This window comes from Opisthocomus hoazin, chromosome 8, assembly GCF_030867145.1.
Source record: "Opisthocomus hoazin isolate bOpiHoa1 chromosome 8, bOpiHoa1.hap1, whole genome shotgun sequence".
NCBI classification, from domain to species: domain Eukaryota; kingdom Metazoa; phylum Chordata; class Aves; order Opisthocomiformes; family Opisthocomidae; genus Opisthocomus; species Opisthocomus hoazin.
In genome coordinates this window covers 31,190,985-31,213,398 of record NC_134421.1, presented here as the reverse complement: position 1 = coordinate 31,213,398, position 22,414 = coordinate 31,190,985, and the positions used below count along the sequence as shown (strand labels likewise).

At 45.0% G+C, this 22,414-nt stretch overlaps 1 protein-coding gene across 1 annotated transcript; it reads right to left on the bottom strand.

Annotated features, from left to right (window-relative positions):
• Positions 1-2,904: 2,904 nt before the first annotated feature.
• Positions 2,905-8,789, bottom strand: KRR1 (KRR1 small subunit processome component). Its single transcript, XM_075429027.1, has 10 exons — positions 8,684-8,789; positions 8,020-8,195; positions 7,395-7,529; positions 7,049-7,174; positions 6,874-6,957; positions 6,169-6,225; positions 5,536-5,706; positions 5,311-5,388; positions 5,100-5,193; positions 2,905-3,559 (listed from the first exon to the last, which is right to left on the bottom strand). The coding sequence occupies exons 1-10, from the start codon at positions 8,766-8,768 to the stop codon at positions 3,417-3,419; spliced, it is 1,149 nt and encodes a 382-aa protein (XP_075285142.1). The 5' UTR covers positions 8,769-8,789; the 3' UTR covers positions 2,905-3,416.
• Between the last annotated feature and the right edge of the window lie 13,625 nt (positions 8,790-22,414).

Below are 22,414 nucleotides of genomic sequence, written 5' to 3'. Positions count from 1 at the left end.
GCTTCGATTCTGGGGTTCTGCCCCTGCAGTACCTGTCAGCGCTTCTGCGTACCCACTGCCGACCCCGCTGCTGGGGGGGATCTTAACTGAAAACCCTGGAACTGGGACCCGGAGTTTCTCATGTTACTCTTCCAGGTAGTTAACGGCTTGCACTCGCATCATCTCAGCATCACAGCATTTCCTGATTAAGTCATTTTTCAAAATGCAAATATGGCTGGGGCCAAAATTCCGAACTTTGCCCTTGATACATCTTTAGATTTAGTTTGTTGGCTACCAGAGCCTCCATAGCCAACACACCACGACTGCAGACAGGAGCAGTTTCTCTTCCACGCTCCAGTAACCAGGGTCCCAGTGCCCACGCTGGCCTACTTGTGAGAGAGCCAAGTGCAATTCTCTCTTCCAAACTGGGCAGATTATGGTGTTTGAAAAAAAAATCACCATTGGACCCTACTGCTGCAGAGGGGAGCGCAGGAGAGGAAAGAGCACATGCTGATGCATCCAGGGAGCAGAAATGAGCTCAGCAGGAATTCTCCCCTGCTTGGTTTAGTCTATGCTTGGTCTCCAGGAGAGTAAACAGAACAAACACAGAGCCCTTAAAGTTCAAAGCATTCACAGCATTGCCATTTGACTATACACTTCAGCAGCTCTAAGGAAATACCATACAAAAAGCTTCATTAAAAAGCCTGTAAATCACTGGGGCTTAGGGGAAAAAGATGTCCAAACTTTACAACATGGTATCCTTCAAACAAAAAAGCCTGAAAGTCAAGAAGTCAAAGCTAAACAAGTACTGCATCTCATTGTAAGGACATCCAAAAATCCAGAGATTTAACTCCTGATGATCAAACCACTTTGAACTGTCCACATCTACGGCATATGCCCATGAGTTCCATAAGATAAATGCCAAACACTGACATATCAATACAGCCTTCGGGTACTTTTGTTGCAAGTCTGTAAACTCTAAAATCAGTTTAAGGAGATAATTTGCAATAGTTCAAGCTGTTCTGAAAATACCAAAAAAACTTTTTTACCCTTCCAAATCCACTTTGTTTTCTATTCTTTACTTTTTACACAGGTGTTAGAACTGTATAGCCACATTGTCTCAGAAAACAGCTGCAAAAAGCACCAACAGCGAGCCCATGCAGCCAGTCATCGTTCGCATAGGAACTCTAAAGCAGACAAATCCTTTGGTTCACTTGCCTACAGGAATATGAGTAGGCTTTCTTGATTTTCCAGTTTAAGTAGCTAGACGTCCAGCCAACAATCCTTGAAACCTGTCAACCATAACAACTGAAAAGGATTCAATACAATGCAAAGACTTTTCACTCCTTAGCAACAGAAGGACAAGACTTCCTAAAGTCTGTTCAGCGTTTGACTACGCATAGGGATTTCTCTGCAAAAGCTACACAGATGCCTCAGCTGTGAGTCCTAAATTAAAAACAGCACACTTCCATGGAAGTATACATAATTTAAGACCAGGCTGCCACCAAGCTGAGCTATGTTTTCCTGCACTGCAACTCAGACAACCAGGCAGTTGGGTGATGCAGCTGGAGAATGCTTTTTTGTAGGGTGCTTTCAGTGAGTTCAGGTTCCTGAAGTGAAATCCCAGCCTGCAAGTCCAGTGTAGAGCAACCAGCCCTACACTTGCTTTTAACTTTTTAAACAACAAACAGGGGAACACCTGTGCCAGCCCTCTGCAGTGAAAGTGGCCTCATCCAGCCTAGATGAGAACCAAGGACTCTCCCTCCTTCCCTGGCTATGGTCAGCCTCCTCCTTACTGGCTCCTGCTACTGCAGAAGCACTCATTCGTGGGATCACGCTGTGAGAACAGACGTTTAAACTCAAGTGTCGCAGTGCCTCCTGCTGAAATTAGTCCTTTCACTGCATGAGAAGTCTGAACTACCTGACTGGTGCTGAACTTCGGTCGCTGCTGTACACCATCAGATGCTAAACACCCATTGGCGTTTCTAAAAATCTTTTCTAAACCTATCAGCTCACTACAATTTCTGAAATGGGTGTTTGTGACTTCTTCATCATATTCTCAGCAAAATATCTGTATTTTCCTCCTTGATTCCACAACTAAACTGCCGTCTACAAACAATGCAGTCCTGAAAAGGACTGAGAGCATTTTTTCCTTAACAACTAAGTGCCAACAAGTGATCACGCAACCGAAAGGCACGCTAAGGCTAGTGCTGTCCCCTGCCCCAAAGGACAAGCATCTTAGCTATTTCTCAACATGCACGTACTACTCAACCACATCTATTCTAAATTCTTATTTACATATGTAAAAAAGGAAATGGCAGTGTTTTCACTTACCGGTTTCAAATACAAGGGCACCAACCTAAAAGCAGTGAGTTGCAATGTTCTAGTACAATCATTTCCACTGCATGTGCAGGTGATCAAAACTCCAAAACCTGGCAAAAGCACTCCAATACAATCACGATATTGGTGTAGCTGTACTACCTCCTAACCATTACATTTGCTTCTTTAATCTCAGATGTATGAAATAAGCAATATCTGCTCTTCCGGTGACCTCTATTTCATCACAATTTGCGTTTTCAGGAAACTAAAAACCTCTAAACTTCCTTCAAAAAAAAGGGGAAGTGCCTCAAAAAAAGAAAAAAAAGGAACACAATTTCTTATACTTTCTTCTAAGCAAGAAATAAATAAAGAAAATATTAAAAGAAAGATAACAAGACACTATGCTATTCCTCCAGCACATTCTGTGTGGAAAGACGCTTGCTTTGTACCACACTCTGTCTAACGGCCTCCAGTATAATGCTAATAAATCACAGATTATAAATGGCATTCAGTTAAGATTATAGTTTGCCTAATTCTCACATAAGTTGTGAGCTTGTTTCCTGGAAAATAACATGTAGGTTGTGCAGCAGATGACTAATGAAAGGATTTAAGAACAATGTATTAAAATAGTTTATTAACACCAAGACAAGACACGCAAAAACAATCAGCTTTTACAGAAACAAAAAGCATAATACAATAATAAATCTTGACTGTTTTGCAAAAGTTATCACCAAAACTGAGGCTGCATTTAGCCTGGTAGTCTTTCACACAAGAACTACCTTAAACTCCCACCAAGTTCTCTGACGCTAATGTTTAATATCTTGCATCAAACTCCTAAATGTTTCTATTATGAAACCTTCCCTTTAGGCAGATGGATATTATCCACGCACACTCTCTTACTTTCTCAAACAACACAGCAGTGCAGATTCTCTTCACCAACCTCAGTAATTTTGCACAGCTACTTCAGGTCCACTAATTAAAGTGTACTTATGCAAAGAGAATTATCTTTCTACCCATCTTCTCTTGTCCAGATTATACTGACAGCAAGAAGTCTCAAATCTTCCAAGCGTGAAAATGTTCACTAACACGAAAGAAAGGTGAACATCTCAGGTGGTGAATTACTTCTTTTTCTTTTTTTTCTTTTCATCTGCTGCCATTTTTAACTTGACTTCTTCCACAGGAAGTGCTCCTAATTTCTTCTTCTTTGCATTCTTTACCTTTTCCTTGATGGCTTCAATATCAATTTTTTTCTCAGTGGAGGCTACATAGTAAAAAACACAAAGATAGCAGACAGGAATTTTACTTTCTCTAAATTTCAACAGTCTACAAGATGACTTCACATATAAACACAGTAAACTGCATCCTGTGGCATTGGTTAGGACTCACTGTACGTCCACTAATGATTTTATAAACTATTCTAATAATCATTTTTGTTGAAAAAAAGTAATATCCACAAACTTCCTTCAGCAGAATTTAAAGAACATTCATATCAGAAATCCTACACAACAGCATTTGAACACAGATGCCACACTCTGCACACATACAAACGAGTATCATGCACTCCTCAGACCACAGACTTACTCCTTTGAAATTAATGCACACACACTCTCTTGGACACAGGTCTACTGGCTCCATTAGTCTCACATAAGAGGAGAGGAAAATAAGTTAATTATTGAGTTCTTATACCTGGAGAAGCTTTCACGGCATTTTTGTCTCTCTGCATGTAACTAAGGTGGTAAGATCGCACCCATCCCTGTCCCATCCTTACACTCACTCCCCTGGTCATCCGCTAATGGCCGCTGTCGGGAACAGGATGGGGAAGGGTGGGCTGGGGGAATGTGACACCAATTTCTGACCCCCGCATGAAGACCTTTATAAGAGACTTCTACAGCGAGTGACAGTACTGAAGTTAAACTCATAATGCTGAGTAACACGAATAACTTACTCTTATGTTCATCCAGATGATGGTATTTTCTCTTTTGGGCATGAGTCATGACTTTGGATCTAACTCTCCTATCTCACACAGTTAATTCCTACATCTAACAGTGGGTACCAGTGGTCTTCTTTGGATCCCAGTTCTCCTCTACATACAAACTACTGCTGTCATTTATTCTTGGAAGACTGAAGGATTTAAGGTCAAAACACAAAAATTTACTGCCATCACAAAAAAGTACTGCATCAAAGCAGCAGAACGTGCTTTTTGAGAAACGTGAACTTTTCAGTTCATAAGAAATTGTGTAATATACAGTTTAATAATATGTATGTAGTATAGCTAATACAAAACATACATAGTGTATCTAATACAATGAATGAATATGTAATATGATCAATGAATCCAGAAAACTGACAACTTATTTCTCTAGTGCGCAAAAAATCAAATCATCTGAGAACACAAGCTCTTACTCGGCATATAGGGTGGTTTTAACTTTAACTTTTAGAAAAGCTACTTACCCTATCTTATACCAATACTTACTTGTGGCAGAAGTTTTCAAGTATTGCTTTTAGGTTTCTTTTCTTAACAGAAAAGCCATCTGAACGCAAAAGTTACCGCAGCTTCACTATAAGACTGAAAGCCAAAAACTGATGTAGCCAGTTGAGAGGTTTGTCCCAGTGTCTCCATCAGGAAAACGTTCTACAGAGAACTGTCATTTCATAGGTACAGAGTTATGGGCTGCGTGATCTTTCTACTTTCCCTAGCAACTCCAGGCACGGATTTAACTACTAGGATTTTTTTGCATGACCTTTCTGATTTCCTACTACTGTATCTCAGCAAAATCACGCAGGAAAAAATTAATGGTTACCTTTCTTTGTTTTCACAACTGGCTTTTCCTTTGGTGGGATGAAAGCTTTATTTCTTTCTTCTTGTCTTTTCTTGACTGCGTCTGCTTGCTTTGCCTAAAGTTACCAATAAAAAGGTCAATTATCAGTAGAGGAGGGCAAAAGGGACAAAAGCCAAATCCAAGTCAGCAGCCAAATGCTTTTTAACCGAACAGTGGGTTAGAAGAACTTTACCTTTATCTCTTCCACTCGCTTTCGTTTCTTCTGTCTGTCTTTCAAGAAGTATTCACCACTTGCCAATTCTTTATCAATCTGCGTAAGACAAGTACCGAGAAGCTTCAGACGTATGGTATCAGGAAATCAGAACTTGGCAGAAAAGGCCTCCCAGCCTCTTGTTAGCAAGACCGAGATTTCAAGTCACGCTATATTCCTGCGTAAGCAAATAAAGTTTCAGCTGACCTGGCTTTCTGGCTGCGGAGGTGGGAACGGTGTGTACTCCTTCTTAGTATTTTTCTTCTTTGGCTCCTTGCGCTTTTTCAAGTTCTTCCGCTTGAACTTAGGCAAAAATCTTTCCCAACTTTGTGACCTCAGTTCAGGATCTTTCACTAATTCCCTTTTGATCATCAAAGTCTTCAGTAGTTTTAGAATGTGACAAAGAATATATTAAAAAATAGTATTACGGTAGTAGCCAAGAGCTCCAAACTACAAGTTTTACTTAACTTTCTTACAGTGAATACACCATACGTGCACCTTCCATCCTTCACTTCGCTAACAGCAGAGGAGTTTAATTACAAACAGCAGAACCGGAAAGACAGAGATGTCTCAGAAGCACTGGAAAAGGTGCCTCAGTTTAAATGAGCAAATAGCAAGCAAACAATCACAAGGGAAAGTTTATAAGCACTTTTCCTTTTATATTTTTTCAGATAATTTTAATGATATTATGGCACTGCATCTTGGTAAAATGGAGGATATCAAAGTCAGGTTTTTTTAAAACAGATCACTACACAGAAACATGTAAATTCTTAACATACAGCTCTCTGAGAGGAAACAGTACTTTCTTGTAAATAAAGATGCACAGTGGACCATGCTAACCTTAATGTTATATATGGGATGTATATTCTTCATTGTGTCCAGAACAACTTTTCTAACCTGTATTTAATGGAAAAAAAAAAAAAAGAACAGAAAACTCAGCAACTATTTCATATTCTAATTGATTAAAATACCAGGTGTACTACCATGCTGCCTCTATCCCCCGCCCCAAAACTAAGCGTTTTTACAAATGCTAACACACACGGCTAACTAGAAGGCACAGCACTTCAGAAATATCATTAACATTGTCATGTCTCTAGTACATTTCAGCAGGCCCCACAAACATTACTTTCACCACACCATGGATTTCATGGTGTCATGAAAAACTCTTGCTTTTGACAAGCATTCTTCTCCTACATAGTGACTAAAAACATCAGAAGTTCCTTAAGGTTATATATCATTAACTACGCAGTATTTTCACTCTTACACCTCTTACTGGAAACTACAAAAAATCTTGCTAAAAAAAAAAAACCCAAACAAACAAACCAGAGTATTTCACAAATACTTTTTTACTTCCAAGACAGACAGATCTCGGAGTATAAACAAAATTCAGCACCAAAGACTATGAACGTTGGTGTAAATGTATCTTATAACACACTGATGAAAAGTCAGTGAGATACTCTCCAGGTTGCCAGATTTTGCCTCTCGTCTGCCCTCAAGCTGGGCAAGCAAGTATGCTACACAAACTGCTCATCTGCCTCCCCTTACCTCTTTTAGTCCACTAAAGGGTCCAAGAGCCGAAACAGTGTTGCCTTGCACCATAATATAACAGTTCGTTAACAGCTCCAGGGCCTAAACCAAAACAAAAAATCAAGTGTAAGCTAATGACCTGACAGAAATTTGTGTCTAAGAATTTTGTGGTTACTACACCTATCAGAAATACCTTCAGAGTGGATCCTTTTGGCCCAAGCAGTCGCCCTCTTCTTTTTATAAAAGTGTCTCTCTTCCTCACCAGAGAGCCTATTTTAATGATGTCACATGCAACGTCATCCTGAAGGATACGAACTGCCTAATGAGACAAGGAGCAGCCAATATCATTGGAACGCAAATGTATTATTCAGAAGAGTCAAGAGAAGAGGTCAGTTTATTCTTCTCACTTCAATTTCAGATATATTTACTTTAAATATACATTTTACTTGACTCACCTGCAAATCCCACATTTTGAAAATGTACTATTTTATAAGTATTGTGACAGAATTTGATACAAACTTCTAGGATTTACTACGGACCTGTTCAAATGGAACGCTTCTTGCCAGAAGTTTTATTAAATCTCTAGCCCTGATGATTGCATACGGATCAAAAGTCTTCTTAGTGGTAGTGACAGTCATGCTTCCTTCAATTAGATCCAGCGTTGCATTCACATACTGCAATATTTGAAAAGAAATAGTGAATCAGTCTCTAAGTAAGAACCTCAGAATTCATCTTTGGCAGTAAGAAGTTAACAAACAGAACGCCACATACTGAATGCAAATCCATTTTCCAAATTTCCTAAAGTGACTTTCAGCTTAAGGAAATTCACGCACAAAAAAGACTGAATATTGTATCACAAGGCCCGAAACAGGTCTCCTTGAATTTGGGCGCAAGAAAATTGCCAACATCTGGACAAGGAGACACTTGCTGCTGCAGAGAGCTTTGGTCACAACATCTGTAAAGAACCGCAAGTCTGACTACACACATCTTCATCAATTTCGGTGACAATAAAAAAATGACACTGACAATTCTAAACGCAAGCACAGCAGAAATATACACAAACACAACATCAGAAAAGCAACCTGCACTATTTTTATAAGCTTAAGTAACACCTGCATCTCCCAAAAGATAAAACACAGCATCACGATCAGGAAGGACGCATACGTTTTCACCCAAGGCTTTCTGGACGAGCGGCCAGCACTCTTTCAAGTACGATTCTCTATACTTTGGGAACAACGTTGCAAAACTACTTTCTTCCAGCAACCCTTTGGGATTATCTTCTCTTGTGAAGGCTGGCTCTTTCCACCCATCTGGCACAGTGAGAAGCTCAGATTCATCAACTGTCAGAGGTATAAAGAAATAATTAAACAAAAAGTTGTTTTTTCCTCCTCTTTTTATCAATGACTGTTACTTCTCCTCCCCGTTTAACTACAAAAGGCACCACAAGTGAAAGTAGGGACAGAAAGTTTTGCCTAACACTCTGCCTTCTGCATCTCTTCCGACCTTAAAGAAGTTACTGGTTTAAGGTATTTATTTAACAAGACAACAATTCCGCCGCGGGCCGGGCCGAGGCGAGCAACCGGAGCGCCGGGCGGGCGGGGGGCCGCACCGTCACACGCCCCCCAGCCCCAGCCCCGCCGAACCGCGGCCAAGCGTCTCAGCCCCCGGCTGCCTCACGGAAATCGGCGGGAGCCCCGGCGCCGGGACGGGGTGCAGGCCCGCGGCCATGGCGGGGGGGGAACCCTCAGCCCTCAGGCTTCCCGCCGAACCCCCAGGCTTCCCGCCGAACCCCCTGCTAGCCCTTCGCGGACGTTCTCCCCTCCCCCACCTGCCGCCGCTTTCTTTTTGGGTCTGTTTTTCTGTTTTTCTTTTTGCTTTGGCCCGGCCGCGGCCGCCTCCGCAGGGTCCGCCATGTCCGCCCGCGCGCGCCGCCGGAAGCGCCGCGCGGTGCAGGCCGGGAGCGGTAGTCCCGGCGGGCGGGAGCCTGAGGGGAGCGGGCGGGGAGCCGGAGGGGAGCGGCTTAACAGTGTGCGCTCTCCCATCGGGCTGTCCTTCCCGGGAGCACGGAGGTGAGAAGAGGGCCGGCGCAGGCAGGCGCGGGGCTCTGCTCCGCCGCCCGCCCCAGGGCCTCCCCCTCGGCCGGCGGAGCAGGCCCCGCGGCGGAGAGGAACGCCCTCTTGCTGCCGGCGGGCGCGGAGAGCTCCGGGGGCAGCCCTCCGGCGGGGCTGCCGTGCCTTCTCAAGGCCGCGGGGTCTGGCGGGCGGCCGTGCGGCTGGAGACCTCCCCCGCTTCCCCCGGGGGGCTCCGCGGGCCCTGCTGCGCTCTGCGCCGGTTACGGGCCTCGACAGGCGCTAAGGGCAGTAACGCCGCGGCTGAGGCGAGAGGCGTTCACTGAGCATCTTCTTCCTTCCTCTGCCACCTGAAACGTCTTTTCTACCCATGCTCTTCACCTTCGAATTTTCTAGCGGTGTTATGCAACACAAAGGAAAAAAGACAACCGGCATCATCAAATGTGCGCTGAAGTACACTGATAAATATTTGAAGTGCTGCAGTGCTCATAACTAAAGGAAGCGTGTTCCTGCTGAGACCTGGTTATTCGGCTGAATAATGTCATTTAAGGTTCTCTGGGGGATGCTCTGAATCCTCCTCGCTCCCCCTTCCTGTGCCTGTAACTGGGCATTTTCTTCAGTAAAAAAGCAAGAATGTGCCTCTGTCACTCTCTTTTGTGGGGACCATTAAAAGCCAGTGGAGTGAAGAACGGCAAGAGACCTTTAGGAGCATGAAAACCTGCATCTCTGAGGGAGGACAGTGTTGTCCTTGGTGGGTGTTCATCAGACCTGTTCATAAAAGCCTGTGCTCTGGGGTGTTTAATTACCGTCGTGATGAGAAAGGTGTCACTACCATTTGATCTACACACAAATAAAATATTAATTCAAAAATCAGTTTTGACCCCCAGAAACTTTTCTTTAAACATAACTACTGTCTTTCCTAGCCTGCTCCTTCTCCTACAGCGAACAGGACACTGGGATCCCTTCCTCCTGCAGGTTTGCCATCGAGTCAGTGCGTGGTTTTAGCCATTTATTTTAATTTCTCTCTGCCCAGGTCCTTGCTGCGGACGCCGTGTGCCGCTGGCGGAGAGCTGCAGTGCCCCGGAGCGAGCACGGGGACGCAACCTCGCTTCTCCCAGCTCCGGGGCACGGCAGCCAGCGGGGCTCCTCACCGGACCGGCATCCGCCTGCCCTGCGCAGCCTGCTGGCGTGGGACGGGGGTCCCGGTGGGGCGAGGGCAGGGCTGGGGGTTCTGCTCGGGGAGGCAGCCCCTGAAGTGCACGGTGCCTGTCTCCCCTAGGAACGTGCCGAGTGTTGTGGAGGCACGGCAAAGCTGATTCGGGAAGTGTTTGAGGGAGGATAATTAGTTTAGTTCAGCACTTGTTTATAGCCTGTCTCCTCCGACGAGTAAGATGCAACCCGCCAAAAAATCACGGGAGGGGGCTGTGGAAGGGGAGTTCCGGCAGCGCTGGGCAGTAGGAATCGGCTTCCTGACCAGGACGAGAGGGGAGAGGTAGAGAGGCTGCAGGCTGTGGAGTAGCAAGAACTCGCAGAGAAAGAACAGGCTGCAGTGAGGGAGAGCCAAGAGCCAAAGGGAGAGGCACAGCGCGGGAGGTGGCATGACCAAGGCGGTGGGCGAGGCAGTAAGGGTGCAAGGGGCTGGGGCCTCATGGCACCTGACTTCTCCAATCCAAGGGATGGACAACCCTCTCTGGTGCAGCATTGTGCTGAAGCGTGTCTGTGCCCAGTTCAGACAGGTCTGCTATAAATAATGTAAAATAGAGGCAGTTGCGCTAACAGGCTTGGAAGCTGTGATTCCGGAAGGTCCCTCACGTCCCCTCCTGTCTGATTCTTTGAAGGAGGCAGTAATTTCGCATCTTTCCTCCTACCTCAGGATCTGTGGTCTGGTCGGATACGGGGAAGCCACTTCCCTAATTCCTGGAAGGGACAGGATGCTCCCACAGACCAGCTCCAATCCTCTGGGCAGCCTTCTCAGGCTCCAGACAGCTGCGTGTTTATGTCATTTTTATTAGTCACCGCTCAAATGCAATAACCAGCCACCGCTCATCTGGCAGGGTTGGGAGGGTGACGACAGCTAGCTGGGGGGACAGTGGCTGCCGAGGGGACGGGGGGCTGAAGACTGGTGCTGGGGTGAGTCCAGCTGGGCTGTGCCGTGACGGGGATGCTGTGGCCCCCCGCACCCTGGCTTGGCAGCTGAGCACCCAGGTAGAAGGGGCAGTGTGAAAGCCACCGTGGCGGTGGGGAACAGCTGCCCCACGGCCGGTGGGACACAGCACCGCTGCAATTCCCTGCTGCCCCGGCTCCTGGGGTCTGCACGCCCTCCCGGCTCTGCCAGAACTGAGGGGCAGCGTGCTTTCTGAAAGCAGCTTTCGCTGGCAGCACGTCCCGTGTTCATTGCTGTAACAGCCCAGTGTGGGATGGAGAGACCCAGGTGTGAAGGCCTCCTTTGAAGACCTTTGCCTGAACAATACAGATCCCAGCTGAGCCCTACGCCTGCTAAACCCATCGCTGGGCTTTGGGCGGACCTGGATCAGAGCTCTGTGTGTGTGTACGTGCAAGCATTTTTTTCCTCTTAGAAACAAAGCAAAGGCACAGCCACACAGCCTCCCTTACATGCATTTCAGGCTATATGATAAAAAGGGCAGAGCACTGCTGTTAGAAGGAAGGTGCCTCTTTGTTATGCAGCAAAGTAATTATTTCCCAGTCAGTAGATAGGACTCCAGCCACTTGGCACTCTCTTGCATGCCATTTTCCGATCCAAAAGAGCAACTTGGGATTTTGTGATAATTCAAGCAATCAGATGAGCTCATGCACATGGCATTCATTCACTGGAAACGCCACACAGATCCCATTCAGCCTCAGCACTCATAAATCCATGTGACACTTTTATCTATTTATAAACTTTTAACAGCAGGTTATGATTGTTATGCAAGCCATTTTCCAGGGATTAATAAGCTTGTGTTGATGGCAGCGAGAAAGGCCATTAACTGCTCTGGGACAGTCATTAATCTGTAGTAAATGCTTAGCATCTGGATCATTTCTACGTAATTAAATAATCAATACTGCCTTTTGATTCAAATAACTGGAGAATTGTATTTCAAATTTATCTTGGCTTAGGGTGTTCTTTATTCTTTTCGTTTACAGCAGGGCAGGAAACAGGCATATGAGCAAGCGAGAGCTTCTCTTGGTGTGACTGGCTTGTAAATTATCAGCTCTTTGATGCGAAACATCTCAAGTGATTCAAATATAGCTCAGACTGACCACCAATACCTTTTAATTGGACTGGATGGAGAGAAAATAATCACAAATGTGTTGTCCTTTTTCTGTTAATAGAGAGTTCTTTCATTATTGGCACAAAATGATGTCTTTGAGTGACCCGATACTGGGAGGTATCCTGGCAGGATTAAAATAATCAAAAAGAACCCTCCCCTTGCCCAGCCATCTCCAGAAAAGTCCGTTTTCATTCATTCCCCATCTGGCTGACATGACCTCCGTGCCCTCAGCCGGACAGGATTGTGGTCTTTATTTCTCTTTCCCCCCTCCCTCTCCCTTTCTCTCTCCGGGCAGTGGTGTAAGTCACTTCTCTGGTTTCGTTTTGTTCTTGCCTTTGCTGTCGAATCCAGTGATCTGCCGAGGTGCAGATAGGTGAAGGTGACAGCACCCATGGCAATCCCAATCAGGCAAGAACCACACCACAGTGCTGCTGCTGCTGCCTTCTCTGTGGAGAGCTGGGGAAATGCCCGGGGGGGCAGTGTTCATCAAGTGAGACTTACCATATCGTCACAGGACCACATGCTAATCCCCGTCCTTTTGAGCTATCTTTTCACCAGATAACAAATGTACACCTTACCACAAGGACACGGTAGACGAATAACAACTCACCTTCACTGTTAGTGGGGTTAAAATCTAGGAAAAAAACAAGCACCCACACAGTCAGATACCTGTTCACATTCTGAGACTGCAAAGACAGGAAGAAGATTCTGCAAGAAATAGAGAGGAATATCCCTCACCCAATAGCAAAGCTTTCAGACATAGCTACCATGAAGACACTTGTGAAGTTAGGCATGAAAAGATAAAGAAGAGGGGACAGTGGCGGTCATAAATTCAACTTAGCTAAGGGATAGCTGAGTTTGTGAGAGCAAGGGCTTCCCTTTGAAAGAGAGCAGAGGACAGCACATGCTGAATCCTAAGAGGAACAAGGAGGTGGACAGTGAGAGGACTGCAAACCATAAAAACATCTGAAATGGCTAGCTGGAAAAGCAAAGCAAAGATAATTTGTGGCAGAAGGAAGAGCCCAGGATAAGGAGGGAGAACCAATGGGTAACAAAGACAATATCTTTGTCTGGGGAAAGGCTTGCTTGAAATAAAATTGCTGTTGATCTGGGGACAGGAAAGGGACAAGAGCCAAATTGGGGCAGGAATAGTGTCATTATGAAATCAAAGCAGCAGGTTTAGGTCAAAAGGTCTTTGGAGCAGTGGATGTGCCTAATTGTGTATTCATGCAGTGACTGACCGAATGAGGCTTTTGTCTTGACTTGAGCGTCTGGGAGTTGTCGGAAAACAACCACCACACCATGGCAAGCTTCTCCAGGACGTCCGAGACGCACGTGAGAACAAAAATGGGAGGGTGAAGGTGAGTGCCGGTCAGGGGTGGATGTATCGGAAGCTGGGGAGGAGGAAGGCAGCGGCCTGAGGAAGGTGGTAGGAGGAAATGCCAAAATCAGAGTATTGGTCCAAAGCCTCAGAGGGGAAGAGAGTCAAGCGGGGATTAGAAAGCGATCGCTCCTGTCTGCCTGAGAAAGTCTCCCACACAACGCGGAGAGCAGTCACACATTCCCAAAGGCTCGGCAGGGACAGCTAATGGCGGTTTCTCCAGCTGTCGCAGTATCCGTCCTGTTTAGGTAACGCCTAACACAGGCTGTGCCAGCCAGGGCAGAGCTGGTCTGACGGCTCTTGCCTCCCCAAGGGAAGGGGTGTCTCTCGTCACCCAGAGGCACGGGTCTGCCCCGGGGCTGGGGCAGCACCCAGGGTCCCCTCCGCTGGCACCGCTCCTGCACCCTCTGTAGTGGGTGCCTGGGGAGGCACGGGGAAAGGGGCAGGTTCCCTTGTACCGCGGAGCAGAAGGGGATCTGCTGTGCTGCTCCCTGGAAACCTGCAAAGACCAAGCCCTTTCTCAAAGGTGTATGGTGCCGCGGGGCTGTGGAACGAAGCTGAAATTTCCCTAAAAAGGTTGTTAAAAGTCGTACCTGAGCAAACAGAGTTTGAGCGTGGTTTTTCTGTAGAAATTTGCAACAATGCTCCTGTGCGTTATTCTGAAACACACAGATAAAGCACTCCCTCAGTCTATTTTTCTCTTGTACTAGAATCCAGGCATTATTATGCAGATTTCCACTATAGCAAAATTACGGCAGAAGAAATAGCTGTGCTATACATGAAGGGGAATCCTATTACATCTTCAGTAACTCTCAGTAAGCATCATCGCTATTATACCAATTGAAGAGACAGAAAACAATTTTTAATTAAAAATATTTATAGCAGGCATAATACCAACTGCCAGTTTCACTATCCAGTGAATGCATTTTGCAGCTGGTACTAATTCTCTCTTATTTCCACGAGGTCAGCCAATTTCAGCTGTTCATTAAGCAGAGGACATTTCAGGAATATCCATATTATATGCTGTAACTAACTGAAGTTCTTCGTTTGATAGATTTTAGGAAATCAAGATTGCTTTGCTATGTTATTCTGGGACTTTATAATAGAGAGGTCATTTCCTACTGATCTGAGTAGGCTGCATCATCAGTTTTATTCAAATCAATCCTACAAACTGCTTTCCAGCAGATAAGAACATTTTAATTAGCAATATAACTTTTGTCTTCTATCTGCAGTGGAGTAGGGGGTGGGAAATTGATTTCAGCACACCCTTTATTTTACTGGGAGAACAGCATAATCAGAAGGTGTCAGCAGAACCACAGAGAAATTAATTTCGAGATAACAGAGCTCCGTGCGGCTGACTGCATGGCTGCTCCCTGCTCCGAGTCCGGCTGGGCTGTGTGGGCAAGCTCACTGCTGTCGACAGCACCGGGCATTCCGAGGGGCAAAGTCCGATACGGCTCCCTTGGGCGAAGGGCCCATAGCAATCGGCTGGCTCACCCTGAAACACCCTTGCGCTTTCTGTACCAGAAAGCACCTAAGATTTCAGTTCTTGTCTTGGTTGGATGTACATATAGGTAAATGTGCTTATGTGTAGCTGCAGGTGAAGGTCAGCTGGCCCTGGGAGCTGTAAGAGCAGCTACGAGCACGTAGCTTCTGCTGCAGCCCATAACTCAGGCTCAGAGGAAACCAGCAGGCAGAGGATGGGGCACAGGGCAGCCCGATTCCCACATATCTCCTTTCCTCCTGCCTCTCTGTGCCAGAGGATGCATGTCTGAAATCTGGAGCTGGAACAGTGTCTCCACCAGTTTTGTGCCCGCAGGGAGCTCTCTCCCCGTGAACACAGGGATTCGGCAGAGTCAGTTTGTCCTTGGTTCACATTCATGCGGCTCAGAGGGGGCTTGGCACGCTGAAGGCTACAGCCCATAAAATCTAATACAAAACTTCTTGTGCGCTGTATTCACCCTGGAATAGCCAGCAGCCCAGCCAGTGAGGAAATCCCCCGGTGATTTATCAAAGTAGCAGCTGGGAACTGACAAACCAAAAGGCTCATCATAACCTGACTTGTGACTTGCTAAATCCCATATGGTTGTTGTTTTTCACTTTAAAATATTATCAGCAAGTTTCAAAACCCCAAATTTAGCAAGCTGTGTTTCATAATTGCAAAGATCAAATCCTATCTGAATCTGTGAAGTAATTTACAACACGCTTATCCTTCCACCCGCAATAGATTTTACAGCAATTTCCCCTGGCCCGGATCCCCAGTGGCAGCAGAGGAGCCCAGGAGATCCAGCTGGAAAGGCAAGCGGTGTAACGTGGTGGAGGGGGACATCTGTGATGGGAGCAGAGGCTCTCCCAGGATTCAGAACAGGAGTTGAATGCAGGGAGGTTCTCTGAGTCACTCCCAGGGGAGCTTCCCTCCCTCTGCTGCATGCAGGCTGACCTGTGAAGAGCAGCTACTGTCGCTTAATTAGCCTTTGTGAATATTCTGCTTTATTCTGTCTTTAAAGCTTGCAAAAGCCTAGGATGTCCATGTGCTGATCTTGCTCCAGGCAAGCATTGTGCCAGTCATCAACAGCTTCAAGAAGCTGAATTCCACCAGATCTCTATACCAATGTCAAAGCTGTTGCATCCATTTTCTTTTACCTACAGGGAAATTTTTCAAGCAACCAAAGAGCGAATCCTTTCTTCTTGCACAGATGGCAATAAAGGCATCCAGAGCGTTTTGAACTGAGTGTATGGAATGCAATCACCACAGAAGTTCCAGAACTAACTTTCTGAGTAGTCACGATGTCCTAGGCTAGATCTGATTTTAGCGGTTCCCGCTGGTATTTTGTGTAGGTGTGCATTTGAGTGGTGGTCTGTTTATTTCCTGGTGGTAGCAAGCAAAGTTGCGGTGAAAAAAATTACAGCAGTCCACCCTCTGGAAAGGTGGTCTCTGGACATGTGGATCAGCAGAGTGTGAAGTATTCCTTCTCCTGCTCCTCATCTTTTTGGGCAGATGTTCATGAAATGGCATATGGAAAAGCAAACTGTTATTTCCCCTGATAGTTTTGTCTGGGTTTAAGTTGAGTTCATAGGTTGAATAGTACTGAGTTTGCATTAGCCCTGACAAAGGGGAGTCAGACTGTGTAGTCAGCTCTACAGTGAGCTTGAGGACCTGGGTATCCATTACCAGAGCTGCTACTAAGCTTGACCAACAATTTTCCTTGCCTAAACCGTGAATTTTCAAGGGCAGGAGCATTCTTTAAGTATCTGTTTGTACAGGAGGGCAATTTGAGATGCTCTTGTGCGAGGTACAGCTGCAACGCAGACTGCTGGCTGCTGAACGTTGGGTTTGTTGTAAAGCCCTGTCCCATGCGGAAGGAAATACAACGGAGCTGGTGGGTGGCAAAGTAGCTGTTAAAACAACCATTTCGAATAAAATGTCACAGACTTAATTTTGATGGATAAAATTTCATTTTTGCATGCCACCGGGAGGAAGAAAAGAGCCCATCTGTTCTCCAAGCACTGCACATTGTTAAGCAAACTGCTCGCAGCTTGGCAGATCAGAACATTAGAAGAAGAAGAAAAAAAAAAAAGCCAGCCATAGATGAGCAAGAATACAAGATGAGTCATTGAAGTTTACCCAAAAGCAACGTAAAAATTATGGTTCTTGCCAGGAAGTTATGCCAGGGTATTCTCACGGGCTTGGCTCGCCAGGACGGGCAGGCGGAGAGAGAAAGCGTTGGGGAATAGGGGTGCATTCTTCTGCTGCCGAGGCTGGCGAGGGCCGCTTGGCTGCACGCTGCGGGGAGAAAGCGTGTGTTTGTCTTAGCAGACAAGGGGCACCATTATCACATACCTCAGCAGGGTTGTAGATGTCAACCAAATAATTGGTTTTATTTAGAATATGATGTCCAAATGGTGAATGAAGCATTTTGGGTGTCCTGGAAAGATTTTATACACAAACCAGCTGGAATCCCATTGACAGGAACAGCCTCTTCCTTTCCCTCGCCCCCCTCCCCATTGCTTTCAGTCAGACAGAACTGGAAGTGGCTGAGAGGAGCTCCAAGAAGCTCGCGCCTTTGAGCAGTAAAGTCTACTGGTGCTAAACATCTGACACTTGTTCATTAAGAGAGACCCCGGCAAGCTTTTCATCATTGAGATGACTATTTAATACATGAATGGGTAGCGAGAGAACATATTCGTGGCCATTTCAAAAGGCTGTCATACAAGGAGACTCCAAGTCTGAGCAGGTTGGAAAAGCTGCAGGGTGCTTTGGAAATCTCTCAAATAAACTCACATTTGTAAGGCACAAAGTTGCTGTTGCAGCTTCCAAAGAAAAGTGAGAACTGGAGTGAGTGGGCAGGCGCGGGGTGCTGGGCTCCATTAGCACAACTGATAGATTACAGGGTAGGGGGGACCTTACACAGCTTGCTGTGCAGAGCATCACAGCTGCGCCCACCCCAAAACAATACGGTGTCAGTCCCATCCCTTCATAGCTGCGTGAGTGATGGGCTAGGATTTTCCAGAAACTCAGAGAAGGACGGCCTGTCTTGGTAGCTCTAGTACATCTCACGGCCAGAGCAGGATAGATGCATCTTCTTACTGTGGGAATCAACCATTTGTTTAAGGAAAATTACTAAATGTAGAGGTGTTCAAAACAAGAACTGAAAATGAATGAGGACCTCCAACATCTGGAGATAGAAGAATGTTTCAAAATGTTTCAAAATGTTGCAAATGAGACAAAAAAGGGCTGAAACATGCAGTGAGGTGCTTTTTCTCTGCTTTTGGAAGATGCAGGATGCTGGCTCCTACAACAGGAGCAGAGTGCATCTTGTGCATCCCAAGTGGTCCAAAAGAGCTGACTGAGAAGGCAATGATTTTTCAGTAGCTTCTTAAGTACCAAGGGAATTACAGACAATTTAAAGCAAGATGGCTATGTGTTAATTGAACAGGACAAGTAGGAGCTCACTGGCTGAAACCTGCAGACTGGCTGGCTGATTTCCGTCCTAGGTGAAACTCTGGAGAAGCTTGATGTGCAGTTCAGAGATCAAGAAGGTGTACATTTAATCACTGATACCAATGCTTTATAAGAACAAACTGGCATGGTTTAACATATCTCACTCTTCCAAGTTGCGCTGGTATAAGGCAATTGTGGACACACAACAGACTTCTAACCCATACTTGTTGTAAGAGGCTAGCTGGGTGTTATTTCTAACAAACCCCACCAACATCAACAAAAAATGCCCACTACATAATACAGGACACAGCCAGTGGGTTAAGGCCTCGCTGATTAACAAGGAGGAACAGTTATGAAATGCACTGCCAGATTTCCTACTCAGTATAGGACCAAGGCAGTGTTTTTGTTCAGCACCTGAAACCAATTACAATAAAACTGCAAAGACAATGTGTTGAAGATGCCCACGTTGCAAATGTGGTAGGCTATGATATGACAGTCAGGCGGAGTGAGCTGGGGCACTTGCTCAGCTCAGGTCACCCAAACAGGAAGGATTTACACAAGGCAATGCAAAACTGCACATCTAGGAAGGAGAAGTGCTGGCTGGACCCCCTTGGTGGGAAATTGGATGCTGGATAGAAATGACTCTGTAGTGTTTGGGAATTAGAAGAGGACAAGCAATACAACTGAAGTGCTCAGAACAGTGCTGTGGCAAAAAAAAAAAAAAAAAAAAAGAAATATAAGTGGATATATGGACAAGAAAATAAAGAAAATAGTGAACAACACGGTGACACAAATGCTTATATACAACATTGGTGAGGTGATCCTGGAAACCTGTGTCAAGTTAGCGACTATATTTCTTACAGAATAAAAGTAACTTGCAGAAGAGACCCACCAAATAATTGGAACACAGGAAAATTGCCAAAAGTTCTGAGAAAGATGTCTTGCTTGCTTGTCATAATCTGTAGAGAATGCTTCTATAGGGTCTCAAAATACCTAGTATAAAGAAGATGATAATTCAGATAAAGGATTCAGTGGTAACATTCAAATTATCAACAGGTAACAATTATCAGTTTTAGGTAGCAGTAGTAAGAAATGCATTTTTTACACAAAAACATTTTTCACACAAATACATTTTTCAATGAGAAGAATGGTTATCAAAGGGTTGAGATATAAATGGTTTCTCCACTTCTTGATGGTGTCAGCTGAAGATTTTGTTCCTTTCTGGGTGATATACTTTAATCTAACACAGGTTATTTAGTTCAATATATGGATACTCAAACAAAATTTAGTGATCTGTTCCGTGCAGGTCGTTGTGCTACATCTAATAGTTCTTTCTTGCCTTCAGATCTGTGACTCTCCCAGTTCTCTCCCCACATTGCTCTGCACATTAAGGCTTGCACTGTGGAAACCACAAAGAGAGCAGAAAGTATGCTTGTAAATTACCGTGCTTAAGCAGCACTTCTTATTTAGGATTTGAGACCATTTTCAAATCAGGAGAGGAAACAAAGGGAATCAGCACAAAAGACAAGACATGGCAATGGCAGTAGTAAACGCTGGGATTATTAGGGCCATGGACACCCAGCAAGCTCACCCGGAGCGAAGGACGCTGCCAACCTCATGGGTCAGATCACTCCGTTCCAGTGTGTGCTGGGCTCAGACATCCCGACCAAGTGATCTCAAAGCCGTTTACTGTAGATTTGAGCTGTGTGCTGATCCTGTTATCAGGTTTAAGAGCAGGAACTGTTGTCCTGCCAAAATGAGATAAGGGTTAAAAAAAAAAAAGAAAAAGGCACCAGCGGACACTGCTATCAAGCAGAGTGCTTGCTTGTGCTCTTACACTGTTGGAAATCATCAGCAAATTAGGAATAAAAAGGAACAGGCAGGCAGCATGTTCCCAGCTGAACTGCTGTAAATGTCACAGCATTTGTATTAACACCACAAGCTGCTTCATTACCAAAAAAAAAAAAAAAGGAAAGAAAAAAAGGGAAAAAAAGGAGGAAGATAATATTGCAAAGAGGATTGTTTTTCAAATGAGAAAAGTCAAACGTACTTAGCAAAATCTACCCTGCAGGAATCTAATAATCAGACTATAATTGGGTGGTGGTTAAAAGATTATCGGAGCTGAATGGCTAAATAGTAACTCTACATCACTGACAAAATACTTAAAACATGTAAAATGTCTTATACCAAAGAGTAAATGGGAATAGGATAAAGATGTGAAAAAGTCTGAACTGTCTATTTACTAAATACGTCAGACAATCCTTAGAACTGGATGAAGGATGGGCAAAAAAAATTGTAGGGCGGGGAGAAGTACTGTATTGCTGTAGGGTTGATGCTCTTCCATTACGTTAAAGATCTCCCTGTTCACTGTTAGCAAACAAGTAACGCTTCCCATTCAGTCGCAAATCCCAGCCGTTTCTCTCTTGCTGTTTCCTCAGTATCCTAAGGAGCAGTTCAGCAGGGACTGCAAGTGACGGCTGTTTCACCTCATCATTTTAAAGAGAAAATTATATTTCAAAAGTTCTCTTTCAGTAGCTTGGCTGAAACATGGCTTTCTACAGACAGCCTTATCCAAAATATTCACGAGCACCTGCTGCTTCCCAAACCAGGGCAAAATTCTCTTGATTTCAGTTTGTGAACTGAATCAAAATTCTCTTGATTTCAACAGCGGGGGAATGTTTGCAAAGCTCTTGGTGCCCTGGATGCAGCCCCAGGAGAGCATCGTGTTTCAAGGGAGACACTGGGCCATGCGCAGAGACTAGGGAGTCTTTGTGGCTGCAAGGTCAGAGGGATAAACACCATGGGAAATACTGGCAGCTCAGGTGAAATGGTGTCCTTGAGAGCCAGCAGTATTCTGCGAGCACTTGAAAGTCTCCAGAGTACTTTGGCATCTCTTGGTCATTTGGTGAACAAAGAAGCACGATGGGGCTGGTTTCTGCATACAGCAATGCAAGTCAGAAAAGGGACCCCAAGCTGCTAAAGGGATTTTATGAAATTTCATGAAGGCAACATCTGCCCATTCAACAAAGCTGTGTGTGGTTAGAAAGACTCCTACGATGTTTTGAAAACTGCAGTGCATCACTTATTCCTTCTCATCCAGGAAGAAACTTCCTTCTTTATAATTTCTGGGACTGTGTTTGGTAACAAACAGGCTGTGACATCTCTACAAGGAATGAGGAACCTTAGAGTACATACCACCTCATGAATAATTCCTCTAGCCCATGAGAAGGAGCAGCAAGGGCATTTTACATACTCCTTCAACCATCACTTCCAGAGAGACCACAGCTTTTATGTCTGCCTCAGGGAAGTAAACTCAGGGCATACATTGCAATGGGACAACATTTTGATGCAGGAACATCTTCATACCTGGTGCTTAAGCTAGGTGAAGAGAGCTAGACTATGCCTGCCCATTCCTACTACAACAACATTTCCTCTCCTGAAGCTGGTTTGACTTCCCTGCCTAGCCAGTCTTTGTCTTCAGATTTGTTCCATTTGCATCAGAGGGCTCAAGTGGTTTTTCCTCAAAGTTTCTGTCCACCCAGGTCTGTGATTTCTAGCTGTGGGAGACAGTGAAAGGCATCTTCAGAAGGCAGGGTGTATGAATACACTCATTTCAACCAAAGTGGTTATAATCAGTGGCTTTAATTGCAATATAAATTAGCAGCAAGACACTTTCTTTTAAATAATTGATTCGAATCTTGGTCAGCATTTCTTCTCTTTGATCCTTTTGCAAGGGAGAGGTAGACCTCGCTGATTACTAGCCATGAAGATGTGTTGATTTGCAGTTGGATATGGTCTTTAGCATTTGCTTTTGCTATCCAGGAGGACACATGGTGAACATATTTAAGCCATTACACAACCTAACATACCCTGCTTAGATTCTTCATTTTGTGTG

Bases quoted from the DNA above. Each gene is read 5' to 3' on its own strand.
- KRR1 (XM_075429027.1), bottom strand. From the start codon at position 8,768: ATGGCGGACCCTGCGGAGGCGGCCGCGGCCGGGCCAAAGCAAAAAGAA. The intron at 7,175-7,394 runs GTCCGTAGTAAA...TTGTCTCATTAG, and splicing joins GAAGCGTTCCATTTGAACAG to GCAGTTCGTATCCTTCAGGA. The intron at 5,194-5,310 runs GTAAAGTTCTTC...TGGTAACTTTAG, and splicing joins AGCGAGTGGAAGAGATAAAG to GCAAAGCAAGCAGACGCAGT.